The 26,004-nt window shown below is 36.7% G+C and overlaps 1 protein-coding gene across 6 annotated transcripts in view; it reads right to left on the bottom strand.

The window, feature by feature from the left end:
* Positions 1-26,004, bottom strand: part of KIF20B (kinesin family member 20B) — an 86,404-nt gene that overhangs the window by 10,553 nt on the left and 49,847 nt on the right. For 2 of the 6 annotated variants that reach the window (XM_006147624.3, XM_014587524.2), the window contains exons 22-30: positions 23,853-23,972; positions 22,058-22,118; positions 15,040-15,165; positions 13,887-14,014; positions 9,941-10,096; positions 4,958-5,134; positions 2,731-2,832; positions 1,168-1,365; positions 336-404 (exon numbers count right to left, since the gene is read on the bottom strand). In XM_006147624.3, the coding sequence (XP_006147686.1) occupies positions 336-404; positions 1,168-1,365; positions 2,731-2,832; positions 4,958-5,134; positions 9,941-10,096; positions 13,887-14,014; positions 15,040-15,165; positions 22,058-22,118; positions 23,853-23,972 (1,137 nt within the window). The remainder of the gene's footprint in view (positions 1-335; positions 405-1,167; positions 1,366-2,730; positions 2,833-4,957; positions 5,135-9,940; positions 10,097-13,886; positions 14,015-15,039; positions 15,166-22,057; positions 22,119-23,852; positions 23,973-26,004) is intronic. The other 4 variants (XM_006147625.3, XM_014587525.2, XM_006147626.3 and 1 more) reach the window with 3 other exon arrangements.

The following is a 26,004-nucleotide window of genomic DNA, read 5'->3' as shown; positions in this document are numbered from 1 at the left end:
TCTATATATATATAACAACCAGTAAATGTTTCCTAAAATATACATGCAGAATATACAACAGTAAAATAAATTAGTTGTATTTTAATCCTCTTAAATACTAAGCTGAAGTTTTCCTTTTGCCTTGAAAAAATAGGTCAAGGAAAAGTCAATGGAACATAGATGATAACAAAATTCAAATACTTGGTATTTTAACAGTACTTAAAATATATTCAACATAAAATAAATAAATACAGAACAAAAGTTAACTAATAATACTCTATAAAAATATCTCTAAAGGTGATGGGTGTGTAGCACAAAAACTATTCTAAATGATATTCACTCAGCAAATTTATTACCTGACGGAGAGCCTCAGGAGTATGGTTAGTACTATCTCTGCTCTTCCACCAGCTTGATAATATACTACTCTTTACAGGAGTAAAAGAAAGTTGGAGAAACAGTTATTTTGCTAGAGAGTTTACAATTTTAAAATTAAAACAAGTTACTTTAAAAATAAATGTTACTATTTATTATTATCTACCACATGCAGAGCAAAAGCTTATAAGCATTTTAAATACATTAACCCCCTTTCAAAAAGGAGGAAATTGAGATCAAAAAGCTTATGTGACAGGCCAATCCGCCTGGGTGGGATACATCAGGAGTTTGGCGGCCCTGCAATCAAGAAGGTGCAATAAAAGGTAGCTTTCAGCCCACCACTAGACAGAGGCCTGAATATAATACCAGACGATGGAAAAATATTTCTCTCCCAAAACTTGCTATGAGCAATGAAGCCAAAGATTTTAATTAAATGACAAAGATTAAGTCAAGCAACTTAGCCATTTCAGTTTCTCTAACTTCTCTAGCAACCCTTTTCTCTTCCACGGGACGGTAAGTGACTAGTGTATAGGAAGGTATATTGAAGCAGTTCCCTGTAAGATAAACTATCATCAGACCTATAAAGGTTCAATTTTAAAAAAGGAAAAACTATGTATTTTAATACCCATGGCTTATGAAGACCAATAAACTATGGTGATACTCTTAAAAGTTATAAATATGCCATAAATGACTAATTTAGTTGCTAACAGCAGTGCTTATGAACAGAAGAGCAGTATAGCAGAGTTTATGCTTTATAACTGAGCTTAAAAATACGAAGATTTGCTTGTTAAATGTTCTTATCAGCTAAGTATTTACCTCCTCCATTTCATTACTTTTCCTCTTCCGGGCCTTGGAAATCTTAACTGTCACTGGCGTGGGGCAGCCAGGGTGTTTCACTGCCATTTTGTTTGGCTGTAAAGGTGTAAACTGGATCTCTAGCTCAGGTTTTGGAAATCGAGTACTTTGATGATTTTCTGATGACACTTCACAAGAATCAAGGACTACAGATCCATCCTAGTAGAATAAAAAGGAGAGAAAACATATTTGTAGAACATTAACTCATAAACCACAAAAAATTAATTCTCTCAAATGCTTATTCAAGACAAAGAATTAGGAAACAGAAAAGTACGCTGGGCCACACCTCAGTGTTCCTTACAGCATTCATTTCATTCTTCTACTGTAACGCTTAGCCCACAGGTCAAATATGTCACTGATATTCACATGTCTTCCTAGATTCCTTACTCCTTAAGAATGGTGATCATGTTGTATTTATGTTTGCACTCTCAGAGCTTAGCAAGATTCCCAACACTAAATAGTCCCTATAAATGTGTTTAAAAGATCAATTTAAGGAGTCAGAAAATGGTACACTGGTAAAATGCAAAGCTCTGCAAGACAGACCACACGCGAAGGTTGTCTGTTCAAGTCTGGAGAACGCCCGGAGTACACTGGGCACGCATATACCTATGATCCCAGGCTGGCTGAAGCTGGGAGTGGATGGCAGTGTTAGGACCCTGTTGGAGGGTATCTCTCTACTGTATCCCTATTTCCCTCACTCTGTCTCTCTCACTCATGAATAAATGAACTTAAAAATAAATTTTATAGGAATTGCATTTCCAAATATTTTAAGTGACACAGAATTTGTATTCATTTCCTGTCCAAAATGAGATTCTCCATGTTTTCCAAAGTTATTCACAAAGCACTAAACCAAATGCAAATTCAAGGAATTTATTGTGAGTTACTGAAGGCTGGTAACAAAGTATTAAATTAGAAATATTTTTTTAAATAAAATTTAATTTAATACAATGCTTTTTTTTTTTTTTTGAGAGATTTTCACTGTAGGGCGTGTGCGCTTGCCAGACAGACAGAGAGAGACATAGAGACAGAAAGCGAGAAATCACCCCCCAGGGGGGATGGTCACGCCGCAATCCCTTCTCCTTCATTCTCCTCTCGGGATCTTGGGCACGCACGCACACGTGCCCGGCGTGAGTTTTAAGCCACCGGGTCCAGGACACGAACCGCGGTCGACTACGTGGGAGTCCAGCAACATAGCCATTACGCTAACTGCTGGTTCCCTACAATGCTTATTTTAAAAACCTTTTTATAAGACAAAATAATCATCCCATTTTATGTTTTGTGGGATTTCCTATTTTTGACAATTAAGTTTGTTGTTAATAGGTGTATTGTTTCAAGGAGATTAACATAATGTAGGGATCTAAGCTTCCTAAAAAATGTTACCTCCCCTCAAAAAGTGTAGATCACAAATAGCCAACTGTGAATGAGGTATAACATCCACGATAACTGAATACATTATACTTAAACTGTTAGTAATTCATGGTGGGTAAAGAGGATAAAGATGAGACGATGTTACCAAATACCCACCTCAACTTCATCCCTGGAAATTTCAAACCTTGCTGAAGGAGGTTCAGTTTCCACACTGCCAGAATCTATTGAACTGGGCTTGATATCCATGGTTTGTTTTTCCTAAAGTAAGAAATATTGCTTACTCTTAAATACATTAAAATGCTTCACAGGGATCAGTAAGTGACATAGTGATTAGGGAGCTGAACACTCCCACATGGCCAACCACAGTTCAAGTCCTGGACCTGGTGGCTTGGTTTCTCACTTTGCCTCTCTCTCTCTGTTCAAATGAAAACTAATGAATGAATAAATAAAATTAAATAAATAATTCTAAAAAAAAAGCTTCATACAAATAATGTAAAATCAAAGTTTGCATAGACTAAACAGTAAAAATAATTAAAGGCTTCTTTAATGATCACCTTAACCATCCTTCTACCTTTCTTGATTCTCAGAGACTCAGGAAAGAATTGGAAAACTTTCCAGCGTCTTCTGAGTCTGATCCAAGGAGAAATCTGAACTGTTACATTCAACTTCCAAAGTGTTTACATTCTTTCATTTCACTGTCTTGCAACTCTCTAGTTAGATTTGCCTAAAATCATTACTCCTACTTTCCTAATCAGGAAGCAGAAAACTAGAAATGCCGAATGACATGACAGAGTCAGATTCTGAATGCCAATAATTGCTACTGATATCACAATTTTCAAAAACTAGAAGCTTCTTGGGAATGCAACTACATAGAATCAGAGTAGAAAAGGCCATAATAACTAAATCTTTTCTTACAGCAGATCTTTGTCCCATTTTCTCAGTCAAGTTTTATTCCTAAAATCAACTCAAATAACTTATCAGATTACATTTTAAACTTGACAATTTCTGATGTAGACCTCATCAGAGCCATTGAAATTAAGTCAGATATCTCTCTTTTATTATCTACCCATCGCTGCCAGATAGACAGATTCTATTAAACTCATAATGGGGAAAGCAACTAGCTTATACTAGCTTTCACCATGGTAAGAAATGGCATAACTGATCTACAATCTCTAAATTTCATAACTATTAAAGAATATTATAACCTACTGTAGATAAAGTTCAGAAATGTTAAGGAATTTTGCCCAAAGGTGCCAAAACCACAGTGACAACAGTGGACATCTAGTTTTGGCTTTCTAGTCTGTGTTATTTATACAACATGATACTACCTCTGTTTGGAGTAGGCACTAGAGTCATGAAGTCTTCTGGTGGGACACATGCATACATTTTTTTCTATTGTCTAAAGGCTTTAGAGCAGTAGATTTTTAAGTAGATAATATATTCCAGAAAAACTAGTTCAGTTACATCCTGATTCAATTTAATAGAAAGAAACTAGCTATGAGATACTCCTCTCTTCATTCAGGATTCTCCACCCCACATAATCTTTCAGAGATAACTGGTACATGATTCATACCTCCATCACTGTGTTTTCGTATTTTATACTTAATATGATGAACTTAAGGGCGGGACTAAGTATTCAAATATCAGCAACACCTCATGTCGAATCACATTATCAAATTTTAAAGATATATTAGGTACTAAATCATAAACTGTTCATTTTTTTTAAGAATTATTTTATTTAACTTTATTTTTTAAATTTATTTAAATTTGACCAGAGAAGGACAGAGTTGTGGAGGGAGAGAAGAAAACAAGAAAGCAAGCCACCAGGTCCGGACTCAAACCGCAGTCAGCCATGTAGGAGTACAGCACCTTTGACCAACATGCCACCTGCCAGCTCCAATTTTCTAATTATTCTACCTGGGAGATATAAATAAAGTCGTTGATAATGCAATAATAAACTTAGAAAACTCGAAATTCATGACTGAAAAAAAAGTTTTTTAAACTTGGATTCCTTTCTGGTATAATGAGACTTACTTTTTAATCCTGTAAGAATTAAACCATTAAAAAAAATTCCTATGTTCAATAAAAAAGGAATACAGGGCCAGCTCTGTGGTACAGCAGTGATGTGCTACTCAAAAGGAGCCACAGTGACAATGGTTCGGATCCCCAGCCCCATCAGCCTGAAACACACTGAGCACATGTGTGAGTGCTCAGGCTCCAGCTGGCTGGAGCAATAAAAGCAGAGAACTGTGGCATAGCCAGAGTTTGTGGAAGGTGCTCGTCTCTCTCCCTTTCTGTCTAACGTGTCACTCAGGAGCTCTGTCATCATGAATAAAGAAAACGAAAGTTTTAAAAGGAGCACAAAGAACAAGACTCTACTGACTGGTTTAGAAGACTCTGCTGTGATCTTTTTCAGTTCTTCAATCTCGTTATCTTTCTGTTGGTTGTTGGAGATCAGTGTTTTCAGCTGTATTTCTAACGCTGCAACCAGTTGATCCCGTTCTTCTCGCCACTTTTGAAGGTTACGATCTTTCTCTACCAGCTGTGCTGTCAGTAATTCCTAACCAGGAAAAATAAAAAACATTAAAGTAAACATTAAAATGTTGTTTATCTATGGATGTTTAGAAATTTTTATTATATATAACCTAATAGCAACAAGCAATAGAAAAAAGAAAATAAAAGTAATACCTTTTATGATGGGTCCAACAATCATGTAATGTTTGGTCATCGGGAAAGCCATGTTGAAAAGTACATCATGATTATCCTGATGACCCAATACTAACTGACTGATGCATCCAAGAACATATGCGGAAAACCTAAACATGAAAACTTAGAAAATGCAGTTGAAAGAGATGAAAGAATATCTAAATAAATGGATTTAAATCTAAGTCAAGAATTTTAAGACTCAGTATTGTTAAGATGTCAGTTTTTGAGGCCAGAGAGTGGCAGAGTGGTTAAGGCACTAAACTCCCACATAGCTGCCAGTGGTTCAAGTCTCAGACCTGGTTGGTGGCTTGCTTTCTCATTCTCTCTCTCTCTGTCTGTCTCTCTCTGGTGAGCATGTGTGCTCTATAGCAAATTAAAATAATAATATTAATAATAATAATAATAAATTAAATTAAATAATACTTTAAAAATACTGTCAATTCTCTTTCAAATAGACCTATAGAGTCAAAGCAATTGCAATCAAAATCTAGGTGCATGTATGTGTAAAAATGAAAACACTGACTTTAGCAGTTATATGGAAAAGCAAATGAACAAGAGCAGTTAAAATTATTTTGAAAATGAATAACAAAATAGGAGATCAACTAAGATATTTCAAGCCTACTACAATACTCAAGACAGCGTGACAATGGTATAAAGACAGAAAAATCAATATAACAGAAGATCCACGAGTGTTTGGTCATTTGACATTTTACAAAAGTGCCAAAGAAATTCAATGAAGGGAAAGAATACTCTTATCAACAAATGGTCCTGGAACAATAAATAATCAAATTTTAAAAATGTTAACCTCAACCCTAACCTCACACCATATACAAAAATTAATCCTTGGTAAAATGATCTATGACAAAAATGGCAGAGCACTGAGGAAGAAATGGTCTTTTAAACAAATTCTACCAGGTCAACTCGTAATCAATGTTAAAACAAACAAAAGGAGCCTTGAAACCTATTTCAGAGAAAGACAAAAATCAATTCTAGGATCTGAATTAAAAAGGTAAAACCACAAAGCTTTCAGGAAATAGAAAATCTTCCTGTCCTTGGTATTCATAAAAAAAAGATTACGAAAATCAGCTGTAATAAATTTCAGAACTTCTATTCATAAAAAGGCAGTAAGAGAATGAGAAAGCGAACCAGACTAAAAGAAAGTATATGTATCATGTTACAGAAGGCACCTATCTGAAAAGTGTAAAGAACTAATTTAAATCAACAAGAAAAAGTTAGACAAAACAGTAGCAAATCAAGCACCTGTACAGATGCTCTACAAGTAAATAAATAATAGAAACAGTTTTCATTAGTAATCAGAGAGAGAATGAGAGAGAGAGAGAGACAAAGAACATGAGAGAGAAAGATGTATGGAAAGATGTCTAAGAGAACTGACTATAGCAAAAAACCAGGCCATAACTCAAATACTTCAACACTAAAATGAATACGGCCAGCCACAGTGGCACAGCGGTAACATAACACTACTCAGTGCTGAGGCCACACAGGATGGCCGCAGGTTTGCATCCAGGTCTTCCCGTGCACAGTGAGCATGTGCGGAATGCCCATGATCCTGGCTAGCTGAGCTAAGGGTGCCTATGTATGTCTGTCTTTTTCTCTCTTATGGAAAAAATTAATTATTTTTTAAAAGAGGGCTAGAGAGTGGCAAAGTGGTAAAAGTAGACAATGCAATGCAGACACGTGGGAAGGTTGCCAATTCAAGTCCAGAGACGTCCCTGACTATACTCAGTGCTCTTGTGCCCATCATACAAGTTGGCTGAAGCTGGATCATGGCATCAAGACTTTGTCAGGGATGGTTTATTTCTGTCTGTCTCTTTTACTCACAGAATAAATTAATACTTTATTTTTAAATGCACTTGTAAAAATAAACGAATAAGCAGTGGTACATTCCTACAGTGAAATATTCAGCAATGAACATGGACTAGTTAGAGGTAATATGGAACAACATGTATGTTCTCTAATAAACATAATACTGAGTGAAAGAAGTCAGGCGCAAATACAGTAATACAAGTCCATTTACCTAAAGTTCAAAAATAGGCAAATCTTGGGGCCAGCTGGTGATGTGGTAGTTAACAGCGAGATTCCACATACATGGCTACTACGGTTTGAGTTTCAGACCCAGTGTCTTGAAAATCCCACAGGGTGTGTGTTCATGAGTACAGAAAATCCCCAGAGGAGAATGGAGGAGACGAGACTGTGACATGGTCATCCCCTCCTGGGAGGTGGGTAGGGATGGTGGCGATTTCTCTCTTTCTAACCCCCTCCCTCTGTTTCTCTCTGGAGATCGCAATAATATTAAAGAATAGTTATCAGTGCACAAGTATTTTAAAAAGAAACATAGTTTACTTGTGCAGAACAGATCGGATTTGAGAGATTGATAATGCCCTTGAAGTGATTTTTATAGGGGTGAAACAAACGGTGAGAATTTGAATTGGTCTCTCTTATTAGAGTATTGAAATTAAGTCTAATTTATCAAGTCATGTTCATGCCCTGATTTTATATACTTGTATCTATCAATAAACACTGTGATGCCTGGAAAAAAAAAATAGTTATCACCACTGGGAAAGATACAGAAGAAGGGGCTTCTGGGGGTATTAACAAAATTCCATTTCTGGAAATGGGTATGCCAAGTGGTATAGTAATTCACCAAACTACGTTTTGCTGACTTTCTATATTATATGCTACAATGAAAAAATTTAAAAATAAAAACTCTATTTCTCAAATACGGCATACATGGGGCCAGCAGGTAACATGGTGGTTAAGGTTCTGAACTCCCATAGTTAAGGCTCTGGCCAACCACAGTTTGGGTCCTCTGTTTGGCAGCATGCTTTCTCACTTTCCCTCCTTCTCTCTCTCTGTCTCTGTGGTCAAATTTTAAAATAATAATAATAATAATAATAAATAAAATTAATAATTCTTAAAATATGGCAAACACAAATACAGTCTAGGTATGATTATAAATAAACATACATGAGAGAAGAACAAGCTAACCTCCCTTAGGATTAAAAACTCAAAATGGGTCTGGACAGGAGCACAGCAGTAATGTAACATTCTGTAAGAGTGACCCTAATGGGAAGGTTTTTGGTTAGAGCCTGGAGACCTCCTGAACATGCCAGGCATACACACACCTATGATCCAGACTGGCTGAATCTGAGGGGTAGATCACCGCACTTAGTTTAGTGTGTGCCTGACTGCCCCCCTCTCTGTGAGTCAAAGAAAAAATAAATTAAAAACAAACAAAACAAATGAAAACGCAGTGGGTTTACTTGCTGTTATTGCAGCCACTAACCAGGAAAATAAAGTATTCCCCACTTTCTGGGTTGGAACTGGAATGATTGTGACAGCCTACAGTTTTGTTTTTATTTCTCACCTCTTACTACTAGACAAAAAGACTTGATGGGCTAGGGGACAGGAGCAGAGAGCCAGCAGCGTACTTTAAAGCAGTTACATAATCAAAATTCTGCTCAACCCAACACTTCCCGGAGCTACCTCAATCACCTCCATCACCGGCAGATGGCGCATGGAATGAAACACATCTTACAATGGTAGTAAGATTAGGATTAGCCTCACGGGAGTTGGCACATGACCCAAAATAAAAAGCCAAGACTCTAAGGAAACATAACAACTGATTGTAAAGTAGTATCTTGGATTTGATTATGGCTCATTATTGAGAAAACTGGTAAAATTCAAATAAGGTCTAATATTTAGCGAAAAGTATTATGATAGTGATTTATTGGAACAATCACTATATTATTATGTAAGATGCTAACATCGGAACCTGAATAATGAGTATACAGAAATTCTCTGTACTGATTTTGTAACTTTTCTGTAAATAATTTCCAAGTAAAAAGGTAAAAAAAAAAAAACCCTAAATCAGAGAAAGTAAGTTTATTTACACCCAGATACCTGAGGACGGAACATTCAAGGATACATCCTACAGCTTAAGAAAAGACAGATATTTCAACCAAGGAGTTTTGTTTAGATATGGCTTTTCCAAGAGCTGTACATGTACATGATCAATCGCAACCTGCCCACAGATATACTGTGGAGAACCTCAAAAGCTGTTCTTTTGCATGACTGGCAACACTGCTAGTCAAACCTGCTCTGTGCCAACTAAAACAAGAGGGAAAAAAAAGGCAAAGACACAATCCGTAAAAAAGCTCCAGTTAGTCACTTTAACACTATGTATCATTTCTATTAGACAGTTCTCTAGAAACAATTTAGTTGGCTTTCCAAAAAGCCCTGATAAAATTGGTGTCAGGTAAAATGCACACACCATGTTAGAATCTAAAATTCAAAATGTAAAACCTTTTAAAATATAAGGGAAAACACTGCACCAGTCAAAAAGAAGAGAATTTTTAAGACAGAATCTACTAAAAAGCCATTAGGTATTCTCCCAACTTGCTGAATGGCCTGAAAAAAGTTAAAATGAGAACAAATGTAACTGAATGAAGGTCAAGATAAATGGAGAATAAAAGTTATCTTACAAATAGACAAACCTGCCTTTATGAAACAAAACAGTAGGCAACTTCCCAGAGACTAATACAAATCCCAGGAATAAGTTGAACAAAAGAACACAAGGAAGTGAAATACATGGAAGATACAATGTTACCCACTATTTCCTGGAAGATACAATGTTACCCACCACTTCCTGCTGCTGCTTTAAACACCTCTCCCTGTCTTCTGCATATCTTTTCATCTCTTTGTTTCGCAGATTCTCAGCTTCTTTTGCTTGAGTGATAAGCATTGTTTTTTCTTCTAGCCATTTCTTTCTATCAGCTTTGTATTTTTGTTCAGATTCCTGTACGTATAAACAGTATAAGTATTGATTATATCATTTTTATGTAATTCATCACTTTACACCTTTTAAAAAACTTGAAAGTGTTTTACTTTAAATAATGACTTATTTACATTACAAAAAGAAACATTAGTAGCTTGCTTTCTGAAACAGTATTTACTTTGTAAAATTTTTCTTAGTTTCCTTCTCTCTTTCATGAGAGCAAGAGACAGAGACAGTAACCTCCACAGGGTCTCATCACACACTGATCAACTACCCAGCCTTCCAGCTAGTTAGGATCTTGGACACCTATGTGCCCACTGTGTTTCAGGCTGACTCTGGATAAAAACCCAGGGGCAGGCATGTGGCTTCAAACACTACAGAGGAGCATACTACTGGCCTGTACCATGGCAGCTGGGTCTATAAACGTCATTTTGCTATCAAGTCTATAGAAGGACTTTGTTTTTATCCGTGAGCTTAAGAAGAAATAAAATTTCTCAGTGTTACAATGATTTAAGTCTTCCTAAATGCCAGGAGGGAAAAAAAAAAATACTTGGTTTGTGGCAGTCATTTCTAATTGTATGATTAAAAAAATAACATATTTCAGTGTACACAGGTGGCCAAATAAAGAATAACCTTATGCAACAAGACAAGCATTTATTAAAAGAACAGATGAGGGAGCAGCAGATTGAGTAATGGTTACGTCACTGGACTCACATGTAGTTAAGGTGGTTCAAGTTCTGGACCCAGTGACTTAAACCTCATGCCAGGCACATGTGCACGTGTGCCTAAAATCCCTAGAGGAGAATGGACTGTGGCACGGACAGCCCCTGGGGAATGATTTCTTGCTCTCTGTCTCTCTGGGGGGCACATGCGCCCTATAGTAAAAATCTCTCTTAAAAAAAAAATTGAAAAAAATTAAACAGACAATACAGCCAACAAGTAGTTTTCAAACTGGATTCCACAGAACCTTTAGGTTCAGAGCCATTTTTTTTTTGTTTTTTTTTTCTTTTGAAGGTTTTTGCCATAGGGTACATGAACTCACCAGAGAGAAGGAAAGTGAGAAATCACCCCCCAGAGGAGGTGGACACATCGCAATCCCTTCTCAATTCTCCTCCAGGATTTGGGCATGCACACTCCTGGTATGATTTTCAAGCTTCCAGATCCAGGACTCAAACTACACAGTCAGCCATGTGGGATCTGGCCACCTAAACCTCCACACTACCTCCTAGCCCTGGAGGTATCTTATTTTATGTATTCAAAATCTATGTAAAACTTTATTTAAAGCAAAAATAAAACTTTACATCTTCTAAAACAAAGCCTAGCCTTGTTGATGTAATTGGTAGCTGACTCAATTGCAAGGCTGGCAGTCATGTGGTGACCGAGGACTCAGATCCCTTATCAACCTACAAATAAGCTGGGTGTGTGCATACCCAAGATCCTGATGGACTGGAGTATGTGGAAAGGGATTTGCGGCATGACAAGACTCTGTCAAGGGTGCCTGTTTCTTTCCTCTCCCTGCATGCATGTGCACAGAACTCTCTCATCAATAAAATAATTAAAAAAAAATACTTTTCATAAAGAAAAAAAAAATTTTTGAGACATTTTTGCTACAGGGCATGTGAGCTCACCAGAGATACAAAGAGAGACTGAGAGAAAGAAAGTGAGAAATCATCCTCAGGGGGATGGCACTCACAATCCCTTCTCCTCCATTCTCCACTTGGGATCCTGGGCGAGCACGCACACATGCCTGACAAGAGTTTCAACTCACTGGGTCCAGGACTCAAACCAAGGTCGACTGCATGGGTGTCCAGTGACGTAACCATTACGCTACCTGCTGGTCTCCAAAATAAAAACTTCTAAAACTATCATACTAAATCAGCAATGGCAAATTATTCCAGAACTACAGGTAAAATCTAAGTTTTGTGAGCCCATCATCTTAACACAAGGATATACGCCGATGGTTCTGGGATTTTTTACTTAGCTAGAAAGTATGTGTGCCTGTCAGAGAGACAAAGAGAAAGAAAAAAATGAGAAAGCATCCTCCATGGAGATGGTCATGCTACACAATCTCTTCCCTTCCATTTTTCTCTTTCAGATTTTGGGCATGCTTGCACAGGTGTTGGTATGTTTATCAAGCCACTGAGTCCAGAACCGTGCTGTCGGTCATGTGGGATCCAGCTTAACCACCATGCCCCTGGCTGGCCCAGTGCATCTTAAGATGAACATTCTCAATAAAGTGGATGTATTATTTTTCATTATTACTGGGTATTTATTTGCTTAATCAGCTTTTGGATTCCTCAGAATACAAATGATATATTCTAGAATATATTATTAAATATTACAAAGAAAATTAATTTTTTGTATTTGTTTTCACTATCTGATTATACAGCCTGAATTTAAGAAAATAATTTAAAAGTAACTAACTTTTCAAAACCATTATTACAGAACCAACAGTTGGTATAATGGCTATGTCACTGGACTCCCATGTCGTCTACCACGGTTTGAGTCCCGGACTCGGTGTCTTAAACTCACGCCGGACACGTGTCTGTACATGCCCAAGATCCTGAGAGGAGAAGGGATTGCAGCGCGGCCATTCCCCCTGGGGCATGATTTCTCGCTTTCTGTCTCTTTGTCTCACTGTGTCTTTCTGGAAAGCACATGCGCCCTATAGCAAAAATTTCTCAAAAAAAAAAAAAAAAAACCAGAAACACATCCACACAAAAAAATTATTACATTCCCTTCAATTCGCAAACTACAATTACGAAGGCAACTTTTAATAAAATGTGCAAAATTGTAGTATTTCATGGGCAGTATTTAAATAAAGTCTAAGAAAATATATTTCCTCCCAATTTCCATATACAGTATATTAAAGATAGACAGGAAAAAATATATATACAAACACAAAAGAGAGTATCTTCTGTAGAGTATGGTTTCAAGTGCACGCTAATGTTCAGATATATATTTGATTCCAGTCTAATATTTAAACTTTGGAAAGATTATTTATAGTCATCAACATAAATCTCCTGATGCCATCTTCTTCACAGAAGTATTTGATAAGTAAAAAGTTTAAGGAACAGAAAAAAATGGCTACAAACACATTAGAAGTAGTCATTTAAAAATAAATGTGTAGGGGTCAGCAGGTGTGGTGGTTAAGGCACTAGCGAAATGACCAACCATAGTTTGAGTCCTGGACCCATGGCTTAAAAATCATGCCAGGCACATGTGTGTGCATGCCCAAAATCCCACGAGAATGCAAGAGAAAGGATTGTGGTGTGGTCATCCCACCTGATGGGGGGGAGTGATTTCTTACTCTGCTTGCTCGCTCACTCACTCATTCTCTGTCCCTCTCTAGCAAGCTCATGCACCCTATGACAAAAACCTAAAAAATAATAAAAGGCACTGACAGGATTGCATGGTGGTTAAGGCCGTGGACTCCCACAGGACCAACCGCAGTTTGAGTCCCTGACCTGGTGATTTGCTTTCTCACTTTCCTTCTCTCTCTAGTAAGTGCATGTACCCTATAACAAATTTAATAATAATAAGTAAAATTAAACACATAATATTTCAAAATTATAATATAAATAAATATATAAAACTGAGGATCCAATCACTGCATTTTTATTATCATTTTAATAGTTTCTATCTTGAAAATGTCTTCTGTGTCATTTCAATGTGCACTGAAAAATTATATCTGTACGTCAAAATTTTTCATAGCATTTCACCTTTATCTAAATGAATTACAAAATATAAAATGCTGAATTCTCTTATTAGATATATAAAGAACACAGACAGACACATGACAAAATCATACCTGTAGCTCGTCTTGCAGATTACCAAGCTTTTTACTAAGTACATCTGTGTTACCCTCGAGTTCTTTACTTGACTTTTGATGACTTCTGGTTTCCAGATCATTGAATTTTTCCTTCCACTGTTTCAGTTCTGATTTGAAAACATAAACTTATCTTTTAAAGCACATACAAAAGTAATACCATGTAGAGATACAAGCGGCATGGGTATGGACAGAAATCAGCAGAGCCTGGAAGAACACAGGCTAGGATGCTAACAGGACACTGAGACTATTCTAATGGCTGAGTTTTTAAGAGATGCCAAAATCTTGGTGAAGAGGAATTACGAGGACCTCTCAGGAAATCAATAAACAATGCTCTGAGTATATAGCATAAATTCATGTTAACCTTAATTATATAGGAAACTTCATGCAAGTCCCTCCAAACAAGCTATGCCATGAAAATGGGTAGGAAAGAATAAGCACCTCTGCTCTTCCTGCTCATAATTCCATCCACTATAATGGTTTCAGAGCTTATGAAGCGTTCTTATATTCATCACATCTGATTTTATAATAATAATGTGCAACAGTGTACTGGCATTGTCATTATCAATCACATTTTACAGATAAGGAAAATGAGGCTGGGTCTACACAAGTATCCTGACAAAGTTATACATAAAATGGCATAGACAATTTAATAAATCAAAATTTCTTGCCCTTTCTACAAGAATCATCATAGTTTTATTAATAAACTATATGTTATATTTTTCCACATAGTTTTGGAAAAACTCTGATGGCATTCTACAGGCAATCAGAGTATTTCTTGCAATAAATATACCAGATGACGCTAAAAGCTGGGTATAGGTAAAATTCACTAAAGAACTTATTCTTAGCATCAAGGAACAATGCAAGTTACCACCCAGAACCGGTAACGCATAATTCATAAGTTATTATGAAGTATCCGTAGTCCTTCTTTACTGCATACAATTTTACTTAGATAAAATTTTCATTATAGTGTAAAATGACAAATGACAGACATTCAAAAAAGATACCAAAGATTTTTCCAATATGAATTATTAGAACTTCCATACTATTTTAAAATAAAAAAGAAAGATATCTAGGAAAATAAAGAAAATTAGAGAATATGTTTTGAGATATTATGTAAGCAATCTTGTTTCACCTGTGGCCAAATTTTCAACTTCTTCTAATTTAGCTTCAAGCACTTGATCTTGTTCTACTTGAGTTTGTTCTTGTTCTTGTAATGTCATTCTCATGTCTTCAATTATTTTCTCTTTAATATTTAGATCTAAAAATTTGAGAAAACATTTTAAAAATAACATCCAGATACCAAATTTTTCTGCAGTTTTTCTGAAATGAAAATATATCCTACTAATTATGCTGGGATATGAAGTCCATACAAAGCAGGAGCTTTTGTCTTGCTCACTATTATCCCCTCAGTTCTCAGAACAGTACTGGCATAGCGAACAAACTAAATACATACTTCATTTACAGATGGATGATGCGTGACTTTAAAAATGAGTGTATGAGGACCAGCAGTTGGCATAATGGCTATGTTGCTGGACTCCCATGTAGTTAACCATGGTTCGAGTCCCGGACCCAGTGGCTTAAACTCATGCCAGGAGCGTGTGCATGTGTGCCCAAGATCCCCAGAGGAGAAGGGATTGCAGTGTGGCCATCCCCCCTGGGGAATGATTTCTTACTTTCTGTCTCTGTTTCACTCTGGCTTCTGGTGAGCGCACACGACATATAGCAAAATCCTCTCCCAAAAAAAGAGTGTATAAATAGAGTAAGAATCTTCAAATAAAATGAACAATTTCCAGTTTAATTAAGCTATTACTCTTAACAATACAAATTTTAGGACTTAGAAAAGACATTATTAGGCAAAACACTTAATTTTAGTGTCAATATTCACAAGCTAAAACTAAAATTCAATAAAATTTTAAAAAGGATCAAGCCCAATTAGGTCTTTTTTTTAAACTGTCAAGTAATCACTAATCTTAGAAAAATGCTCAAAGTCAAATATTTATCTCAGTTGTTTTTAAAACCAGTTTACCAGAAATGACAGTGCTACTAGTCTTACCAAAATTATTTCTAGAACTTTGAAATCTGAGTACAGTAATGACTTGTAAGCAATATTACTTTAACCCTGTCTCCAATAAACAGATACAGACCAAAGACTCATGTGCTGTCTCTGCTAGTGATTAAATAAAGGAATTCTCAGTCACTGTCATTGCTTTGTGTTGGGGGGCTGCAAAAACTCTTTGGGTTACTCAGAAATATACAGTAAACTGCTAACTAAGTTTACATGTGCATGTGTGTATGTGTATATTTTTTTCTTTTTCTTTTTCTTTTGCCAAGAGGGCACATACATCCTCCAAAGAGAGAGAGAAAGTAGCCCCAACAATCCTTTTTCCTCTATTTCTCTATCCATCCAGGATCTGGGGCATGCTCACATACACACCTGGTGTGTTTTCCTGGTCAATGGGCCAGGAACTCAAACTACAGTCAGCCAAGTGAGATCTGATGCCCGATGCAAAGCGTTTAACCACCGAGCTATGGGGGGTCAGTCCCACCCTGTAGTATTTTACAACATTCAAAATTCTTCTTCTTATCTCTCTGTAATTTCGTTTCCATTAATGAACACTACTCTCTCTTCTCCTGCATCCTTTCCACCTTGTAATAGTTATTCTTCAGCTCTACCCCTATAAGGTCATTTATTTCAATATCCACATGTGAGACTACATGGTACTTCTTCCAAAATATATAAAGAACTCTTATATAAAAGACAAATAACCTAATTTAAAAATGGACAATGGACTTGAACAGACATTGCTCCAACAAAAACATACAAATACTCCATATAAAAAGATGTCCGACATCACTAGACTTTAAGGAAATGCAAACTAAAACAATATACCACAAGGATGTTGGGTCAGTGTCTCCACCCCAGATCCATGCCTGCCATGTCCCACTCCATCCTAAGACATGGGTCATCTCTGTCCAGCTTATCCACAAGGCACATACTACCTGCCCATTAGTAACTTAGTAACCATTTCAGTTACCAGATCAATAAAACATGAGATAAAAGGTTTGGTACTATCCACCATTTCTGGTCTCTCCTAGGGGTCTTTGAACATATGCCCCACAGATAAGGAGGAACTACTGTTTCAGAAAACTTCCAAATGTTCATGAAAATGCAATAAAATTATGAGTTTATTTTGGCAAAAAAAAAAAATTAGAAATCAATCCATGCAGTTTTTTCATAGTACACATTTGCCATAAACTATATATACATATATATATATACACACACACACACACATATACATACACAGACATATGTATGTATACAAATGTGTATATATACATACAGACATATGTATGTATATATAGGTATATATACATACACAGACATATGTATATATATAGGTATATATACATACACAGACATATGTATGTATGTATATGTATATATACATATAATATTACATGTGAAAGAGAGAGGGAAAAAGAAAAAGCACCTTCAACAGGGTCTCATCTCACTAGCCTCTTTCCCCAGCCCTTGAGCTCCTTAGGATCCTGACTGCCCACATGCACACCTCTCACATTTTCAGGTTGGTCTGGGGAATGGAAACTAAAGTCAGCCATGTGGCTTCCAGGAGCACTGTGTCACTGCAATAGTGTCTAGGCATCCCTAAGCTTTCTGAAGATCCCTCCTATAAATCATCCCCAAGAAAAGTGAAAACATACAGTCACCCAAACACTTGCACACAAATGTGCATAAAAGCTGAAATGTGAAAATAACTCAAATGTCCATCAATCGATGTGAGTACACATCAGTTGTAGTATATCCATACAACAGAATATTATCCAGCCATAAAAAGAAATGGAATACTGACACATACACAATTTGGGTGAAACTTGGAATGTTATACTAAGTGAAAGAAGTCAGACACAAAAGTCCTTACAGTATATGAATCCACTTAACATGAAAAGCCCACAATAGGCAAATCAATAGAGAAAGTAGATTAGTGGTTGCTAAAGAGGTGAATGAAGTAGGATTGCTAATGGGTACATAGTTTCTTTTTGGAGTAACAGAAATGTACTAGAGGCCCAGCTCTGTGGAAAAGTGAAAATGCACTGCTCAAGAGAAGCCAGACCCTTCGATTCAACTACAGTTCGAATTTCCAGCCAGTCAGCCTGAAACATGCCAGGCCGAAGATCCCGTGGGCTGGAGGACTGAAAGGAGACTGCGCCATAATCAAACGCTATGGAGGGTGCTCTTCTCATTCTCTCTCTCTCTCAACTACAATTGCATGTGCTCTATCATGAATAGTGAAAAACATTTTTAAAGAAAATGTTCTGGAATTACATCATGGTGACAGCTGCATACCTTTGATTATACTAAAGCCCACCAAACAGTATACTTTTAAAGGATCAATTTTATGGTATGTGTATAATATCTCAATTTTTTCAAAAAGAATTTATCGGACTCTATTGCCAAAACTGAACAACTAGAGGATATAGAAACAAAGAAAATGGTTATAAATCCCAGATACAGTGTGGGAAGAGGGTGGGTGAAGAAGAGTCTGAGGAAGGACATTACGGAGAAAAACAGAGATGTGGGTATTTGTGAAACAAGGAAATGGGTTATTGTCAGTTGAGGATGAGATGTATAGTATTCTCAGCTGGACCGGTGAGAAATGTATGCATGCTGAAATATTCACTTTGCTAGCTGAGTGCAATATGCGATTGAATGTGTAAAAGAAATTGAAATAAAAAACGTTTTCTACAGAGCAGTGATGGGATATAGTGATGTTAACTAGGCTACATGTAGTTCTAAAACAGGAAATGCATCTATTTATTGTTTTATCCACTGTTAATAAGAATAAAGCTTAGATATAAGTTTGCTGGAAAAATAAAACGCTTCTTGAACAGAATAAAAATTTTTATTATTTAAGTTTACTTACTACTATTATTATTTTTTAATTTGCTAGAGGACACTTAGGCTCAAGAGACAGAGAATCAGAAAGAGAAGGAGAGAAAGCCAGCCAGCCAGCCAGCCCTCCTGCCCACCCCAAGGTTCAGGACTAGAACTGTGGTTGGCCATGTGAGAGTCCAGTGCCCCAAGCACCACATCACCTGCTGCCCCCAATTGGTATATTCTTTTAAACCTTGGTTGTTGATGAGTTTGTTGTTTAAGTTCCACATACCTGAATTTTCCAGCATTTAAAAACTTTTTGAACGTTTATTTTATTATTATTACTTTTACACATTAGATTGTTATACATCATTTGGCTTGTAAAGAGAATTTACCCAGCATGAACTACACTTCAGACCATCCAGTTGAGAATACTATGCACACTGTCATCAACACGTAATAAACCATTACTGTGTCCCCCACCTCCCCCCCAAAAAAACAATTTATAAGAAAGCTAAGTAAAAGGCATTTGGAGGCATTTGGTATATAGAACATAGAAATTTAGAAGCCATAAGAAATCTTAAGAGCTGAAGATGGGGACCAGCAGATGGTATAATGGTTATATCACTGCTCCCCCACGTAGTTGACTGTGATTCAAGTCCCGGACCTGGCGGCTAACTCATGCCAGGTGTGTGTGTATGTGTACCCAAAATCCTGAAAGGAAAATGGAGAAGGGATTGGACCATGGTCATACCCTTGAGGGGGTGAGCTCTCGCTTTGTCTCTGTCTCTCTGACAAGTGAACACATCCTATAGCAAAAGTCTCTAAAAAAAAAAAAAAAAGCAGAGCTAAAGATGTAGGTTTTTGGTTTGTTTATAGGAGGACATCTCATACTTAACTGAAATCATAAGAACAAATGAACTCTCAAGGGAGAAAATAAACAGGAAAAGATGATGCCTTACTCAGACAAGTTGCCAGACTGGCAAAGACTCATTCTAACAGGAAGTTGGTAGCTAGTACGGAACAGACATCAAAGGTGAGTGAAGAAAATTTCAAAAAGAGGAGCTACAGACCTTTATCTTCAGAAAAAACATACTCACACCCAATAAATACTACTTTAAAAAACAAAAATAAGGGACTAGAAAATAACATCAAAGTGATATAAAAGCAAAGCAGAGACTGGAAAAGATGAAAACCAGATTAAAACAGTCATGGGGGTGGTCTAGGCCACCTTTCTTCACATTTGGCAAAGAAAGAAAACTTACATACCATAAAAACCTGGGCACAGCAGATGGTATGCTTACATCACTGGATTCCCACATGGCTGACAGCGGTTCAAGTCCCAGACCTGGCAGCTTGAAACTCAGGCCAGGTGTGTGAGCTTGAATGTCCAAAGTCCAGAGAGAAGAATGGAGGAGAAGAGACTGTGGCTTGGCCATCCCCCTAGGGAGTGATTTCTCACTTTCTCCCTCTGGCAAGCACACCCGCCCAATAGTAAAATCTCTCTTAAAAATAATTAATTAATCAATTAAAAAACCCTGTATGTAGGGCATTCTAGTCCAAGGGCAAACTTTCAGAAGCTCATATCTGTCCAAATTTTCCAAGAGCATCAAAGTAAAGAGAGACCCTAAAAAACATTATGGAAATAAGAAATGTTAATGGACCAAGGCCTAAGAAATGCAAAGGAAAAAAGAGCCAGGTAAAGGGATATATAGGGTCATCAGGAAAGTCATGATGCATTTTGTGCATAGAAAAACAGAAAAATATCTCATGACTTTCCCAAAGACCTAATATTTTCACATCAAAGCTATCCCCACCAATGTATAAGTCATCAAAATAAGTCATAATATGGTTGTCTTTCTCTCTCTCTTTGGTTGGCAGAGTAAAAATAGCATGTATTAGTGAAAAAAGTCTGAAACCTACGAGTAATGTAGCGGACAGCAGGTGGCTTGATGGCTAAGGCATTGGATTCCCACATGGCTAACCATAGTTCGAGTCCTGGATCTGGTAACGTGCTTTCTCACTCTCTCTTTCTCTCTGTGATTCTCTCTAGTGAACTCACATGCCCAATAGCAAATTGAAAAATAGTAATAATAATAAAATTAAATTGTTCTAAAAAAAAATGAGTGATGTAGACCTAGGTTTAAATCCCAGCTCTAACACTCACTTAACTAAATTAAGGAGTGATAGGGTGGGAGAAGCTGTATAACTTTAACAACAGAAATGTGTGTGTGAGGGGCTGGCAGGAGACGAAGTGGCTAAGGCGTTAGACTTCCAAGTGGTCAAACACAGTTCAAGTCCTGGATCCAGCAGCTTGAAACTCATGCCAGGCATGTGTGCGTGCCTGCTCAAAATCCCAAGAGGAGAGTGAAGAAGGGACTGCAGTATGGCCTTCCCCCCTTGGATGTTGGGGGGGAATTGATTCCTCATTTTCTCTCTTTCTGTTCCTCTCTATCTCTCTAACAAGCACACATGCCTTATAGCAAAAAGTCTCTCTCAAAAAAAGTGTTATGTGTTTGTATATATAATCTTTAACAGTAATTCTGTAATATATCAAATAACAATTCAATACTATTTGAGCAAGAAAAGTACAATTTAGTATCTAGGATCTGAATCTAATGTGATTTTTTAAAAGAATTCTTTAATTTTATTTATTATTACTATTGTTAAATTTTGCTATAGGACACGTGCAGTGACTAGACAGAGAAAGAGAGAGAGAGAGAGAGAGAGAGAGAGAGAGAGAAATTGAGAAAAGAAGCTGCCAGGTCCAGGACTTGAACTGTGTCAGGCATGTGGGAGTCCAGCACCTTAATTACCATACCACCTGCTGGCCCCCAAATCTATTGTGATTTTTAAAAACTTTAAAAAAATATATACCTTAATTTTAATGATATTTTACTTTAAGATTTTAACCTTTACACAATTTTTTATAGAAATACATTCCATTCATTGTGACCTACATAACCTAAAATTTCTGACTAACTTCTCCATAAAATACTGGCCATTATAAAAAAACAAAAACAAAAACAAAACTGTTATTTGAACTAAATATTCCTTGTTGTATTATTTTTCTAAGAATCAACATGAAATTGATTAATTACTCATTAGAATTACCCCTTTCTCTTTCGGTAAAGTTACATTTTATATTTTCTTCATTATTACTTTAGAATTTTCAAAGGAAAATGTTAATCAACTCTTAATACAACTACCTATTTTGTTGTCATTTTAGTACAAGAAGTTGAAAGTTGTTCCTGACCTTTGCACACTCTCTCATACTGTTGGGTGGCTTCCTCCACTTTCTGGCTACTTAACTGCTCCTACAAAATAGAAGAGTATGAATTAAATGCAAATGACTCTTAAATACACAACAATACTTAGTAGTGGGTCTTGAGAAACAGGACTCAAAGGAAGTTTGAAATGAGTTTGCTTACTGAAATTAAGTCTGCCTACCAATCTCAAACATTTAAGTTTCTTTAACCTCAAAGGAAAATGCAGTATAAGGATGGTAAATCAAACAGGGGAAGGATACAAATCTATGTTTGTTTCTTTGTTGGTTTTTCCATTTAAATAATAACCAATAGCAATAAAGCAATTTTGTTTTTCAAACATCACCTTAGAAAAGAATTTAAGACCTGTTTCCTAACTTTATTCTGATATAACTTTAGATTACAAGAGTTGCAATGACAGCACAGAAATTTGCTACATACCTAAACTCAACTTTCCCAAATGTTAATCTTTTATATCGCCACAGCACATTTACCAAAAGTTAAGACATCGACATTGGCATAATGCTATTAATTATACTACAGACTTCGCTTCACCAACGTTCATGACTTTTCCCACTACAATCCTTTTTCTGTTCCAAGACCCCATGCAGGACACACATAAGACTGCATTTTGTCACCATGTCTCCTTAGTCTCCTCCAATCTATGATATGTGATAGTTCAGTCTTTATAATGCTCAGGTAATATACAAAACATCCTCAATTTGTGTTTGTCTGTCTGTCATGTTCTCACAAACAGACTATGTTTACAGTTTTGGGGGAAAAAATCGCAAAAAGAGAATATGCCCTTATCTCATCAAATTCAGGTGAACATAGATAGCATCAATATGATTTACTACTGGTGATACTATTCTTGAACACTTAGGGTGATATCTGTTAGGTTTTTCCACTGTAAAGTTACTATTTTTTTTCTCTTACATACTGTTGATTAGAAGTAAGCCACTATGAAATTATTTAATTTTAAGTCATTTATTTTTAGATTTCAACAAAGGTAAAACTGGAGTACATTATTAAAAACTTACATCAGGATCACCAGTTGGCACAATGGCTATGTCACTGGACTCCCATAACCATTGTAGTAGACCGTGGTTCGAGTCCCGGATCTGGTGGCTTAAACTCGCACCGGGCGTGTGTGCGTCCGTGCCCAAGATCCCGAGAGGAGAATGGAGAAAGGATTGCGGCATGGCCATCCCCACTGGGGGGCGATCTCTTGCTTTGTGTCTCTTTGCCTCTCTCTGTCTCTCTGGCGAGTGCATGCACCCTATAACAAAAACCTCTACAAAAAAAACCTTACGTATATGGGACCAGAGTGAGTGGTAGAGGACAGGTGTGAGATGCAAAGGGAAGAAACATTTAATAAATTAAAAACAAAAAAGTAAAGTTCTCTTTTTTAAAAATGTGTATTAAAAATTTAAAAAAAAGACATAAACCTCAAAGCAAAATCAAAACCAAACAAAAACGACTAGCTGGTGGCACAGGGATAACAAGGCTCTGCGATGCTGCCCACGCAGGACAGTCCCAGGTTTATGTCCAGAGCCTCCCTGCACATGCCAGGCATGTGTGCGGCGTGCCTGTGATCCGGACTGACTGACACTGGGGTCGATCACAGCGTCCAGACACTGCTGGGCTACCTATCTGTGTATCCTACTTCTCTCCTTTCCCTAAGGAGAAATAAACGTTAACATCAATGATAAAAACATGACATATTTTATTAAACACCGAGTCAATAGGATATATTTAAGCCATATTTAAAAACACGACTGTTACCTTGAGCTGCTGAATGGTTCTCTGTTTCATATCTATTTCCTGAGAGCACTGATTTTTCTTTTTCTCCAGCTCATTAATTTTATTTCTCAGTAAGTTCTCTTCATCACGCATTACAGATATCTACAAAGTAACATTTATAAAAACAAGTTAAATGTTTTCTAAAATATTACTTCTCATTGTTTAGAATTTATGGCCATTTGTTCAAAGACTCACGTCCTTTAAAGCCCCTTAGAAAAATTATAGATTAATATACTGTATGATACAGCTTCAAATTATCAGGAAATATCTTAAAGGGAGAACACATATAAAGAGAGTTCATTTTTTTCTCACACTATCTTGGATCCTATGTCCTCTCAAAACGAGAATCACCATAGCACCTGCATCTAATAGTAAAGTAATTACCATGGGGGAAAAAAAAATAAATCAACGCACGCTGAAGGAAAAGGGAAAAAAATTTGGCTCCAATTTCCAAAGTTTACTTAGTAATATGATCCAGGAATACCAAAAATACATTAAAAGCAAATAATAGACCATAGGGAATGGAAATGGAACAATTACAAATCAAAGGTATCCATGCAAATGAAAGGCAATTGAATTTTTTATAGAATTATTCATTTAATTTATTATCATTAATTATTATTATTATTATTATTATTATTATTATTTAATTTGCTATAGAACACATGTGCTTGCCAGAGAGGCAAAGAGAGAGAGAGGATAGTGAAGAAACAAGTTGCCATATCTGGGACTCAAACCGCAGTCAGCCATGTGCGAGTCCAACACCTTAACCACCATGCCGCCTGCTGGCCCCAGGACAATTGATTTTTGATGTACTGTTAGATGAACTTGTTACATGTCACCTAATTACATGAACTTGTTAGAGAAATCAAGGCATTATGAACTAGTACACAAATGCTCACTCAAAAACAGTTTATCTACGTACATCTCTATGCCAATTTCTGTAATACCACCACCCTCTGGTAACTTCGTCACTTTTACTGTGTCTTGACAGATTTTCTAGAGGAAATTTATTCAACTGGCAACTTCTCTTCTATTCCTTTGTGAAGCTTTACTGCCAGAACTCCCAATTTTCACACTCCCTACAGATCTCAAAGGTTGAAGGAGTTTAAATGAAAAGACATTCCCCATAAAAAGCACAGAGATACTGTAATAGAAATAGCTAGGAGTGGTGTGACTTCAGGGGATTCTTACATTCCATCTTAAGTTTTCTGAACATTCTGAATTTACTAGAATAAAAACAGATTTACTTTATGATCAGACATTAATACTCTGTCACTGGAAAAGTCACGACACATTTTTGTACAGAAAAAAATACGTCATGCCATGATTTTTCCAACAATCCGGTATTTATCTGCTTATTTTGTTTAAAAATATGAGGCATCCAGTGGTGTATCAATTATACTGATATAAACTGTCAGCCAATAATAAACAGAAGCTACTCTCTGTTGTATAATAATGTATGTAAGGACTGCCTCAGCTTCCATTTTAGCTCTACTACTTCCTAGCTAAATGAACTAGAGCAGTTACATTTCTCAAGATCTGTTAACTTTCCCTAAAGTGGAAGGTAAAAATAATGTCTATGGGCTGGCTCCAGGAACCAAAGGTTAATGGAGTCAGATCCTGCATGGCTGACTTCATGGTTTGAATTTGGGACCCAGTGGCTCAAAAAACACACTGGGTGGGTGTGCATACATGTCCAAAATTCTGGCAGGACTGAAGAAATGAAGGAGATGATTTTGGGGTGACCATGCTCCGTGTGCAGGGTGTTAACTCCCTCTCTGGCAAATGCACACACTCTCTGATAAATACGGGGGAAACAACCCTGCCTACACCAAACACTGCATGAGAATTAAGATGATGTCACTCCAGAATAGTAACTGATCCAGACTAAGTTACTCTAATTCCTATTATTAGTAGTACTGACATTACACATTATTGGGGTATTGTTCACAATGATAATGCTGCATATGTCTATCAGCAGAAGACCAGGTACTATAAGCTGAACTATCAAACAACAGGGGACTGATTAATTACTGGTAAATACATGTACAGACAGGTGCCACATGACAACATTTACGTCAATGACAGGCAGTGGTCCCATAAAACTGTAACAGACCTGAAAAATTCCTGC

This window comes from Tupaia chinensis, unplaced genomic scaffold (assembly GCF_000334495.1).
Source record: "Tupaia chinensis unplaced genomic scaffold, TupChi_1.0 Scaffold000217_1, whole genome shotgun sequence".
In the NCBI taxonomy this organism is placed as follows: domain Eukaryota; kingdom Metazoa; phylum Chordata; class Mammalia; order Scandentia; family Tupaiidae; genus Tupaia; species Tupaia belangeri.
This window is presented reverse-complemented; position numbering and strand designations above follow the sequence as displayed.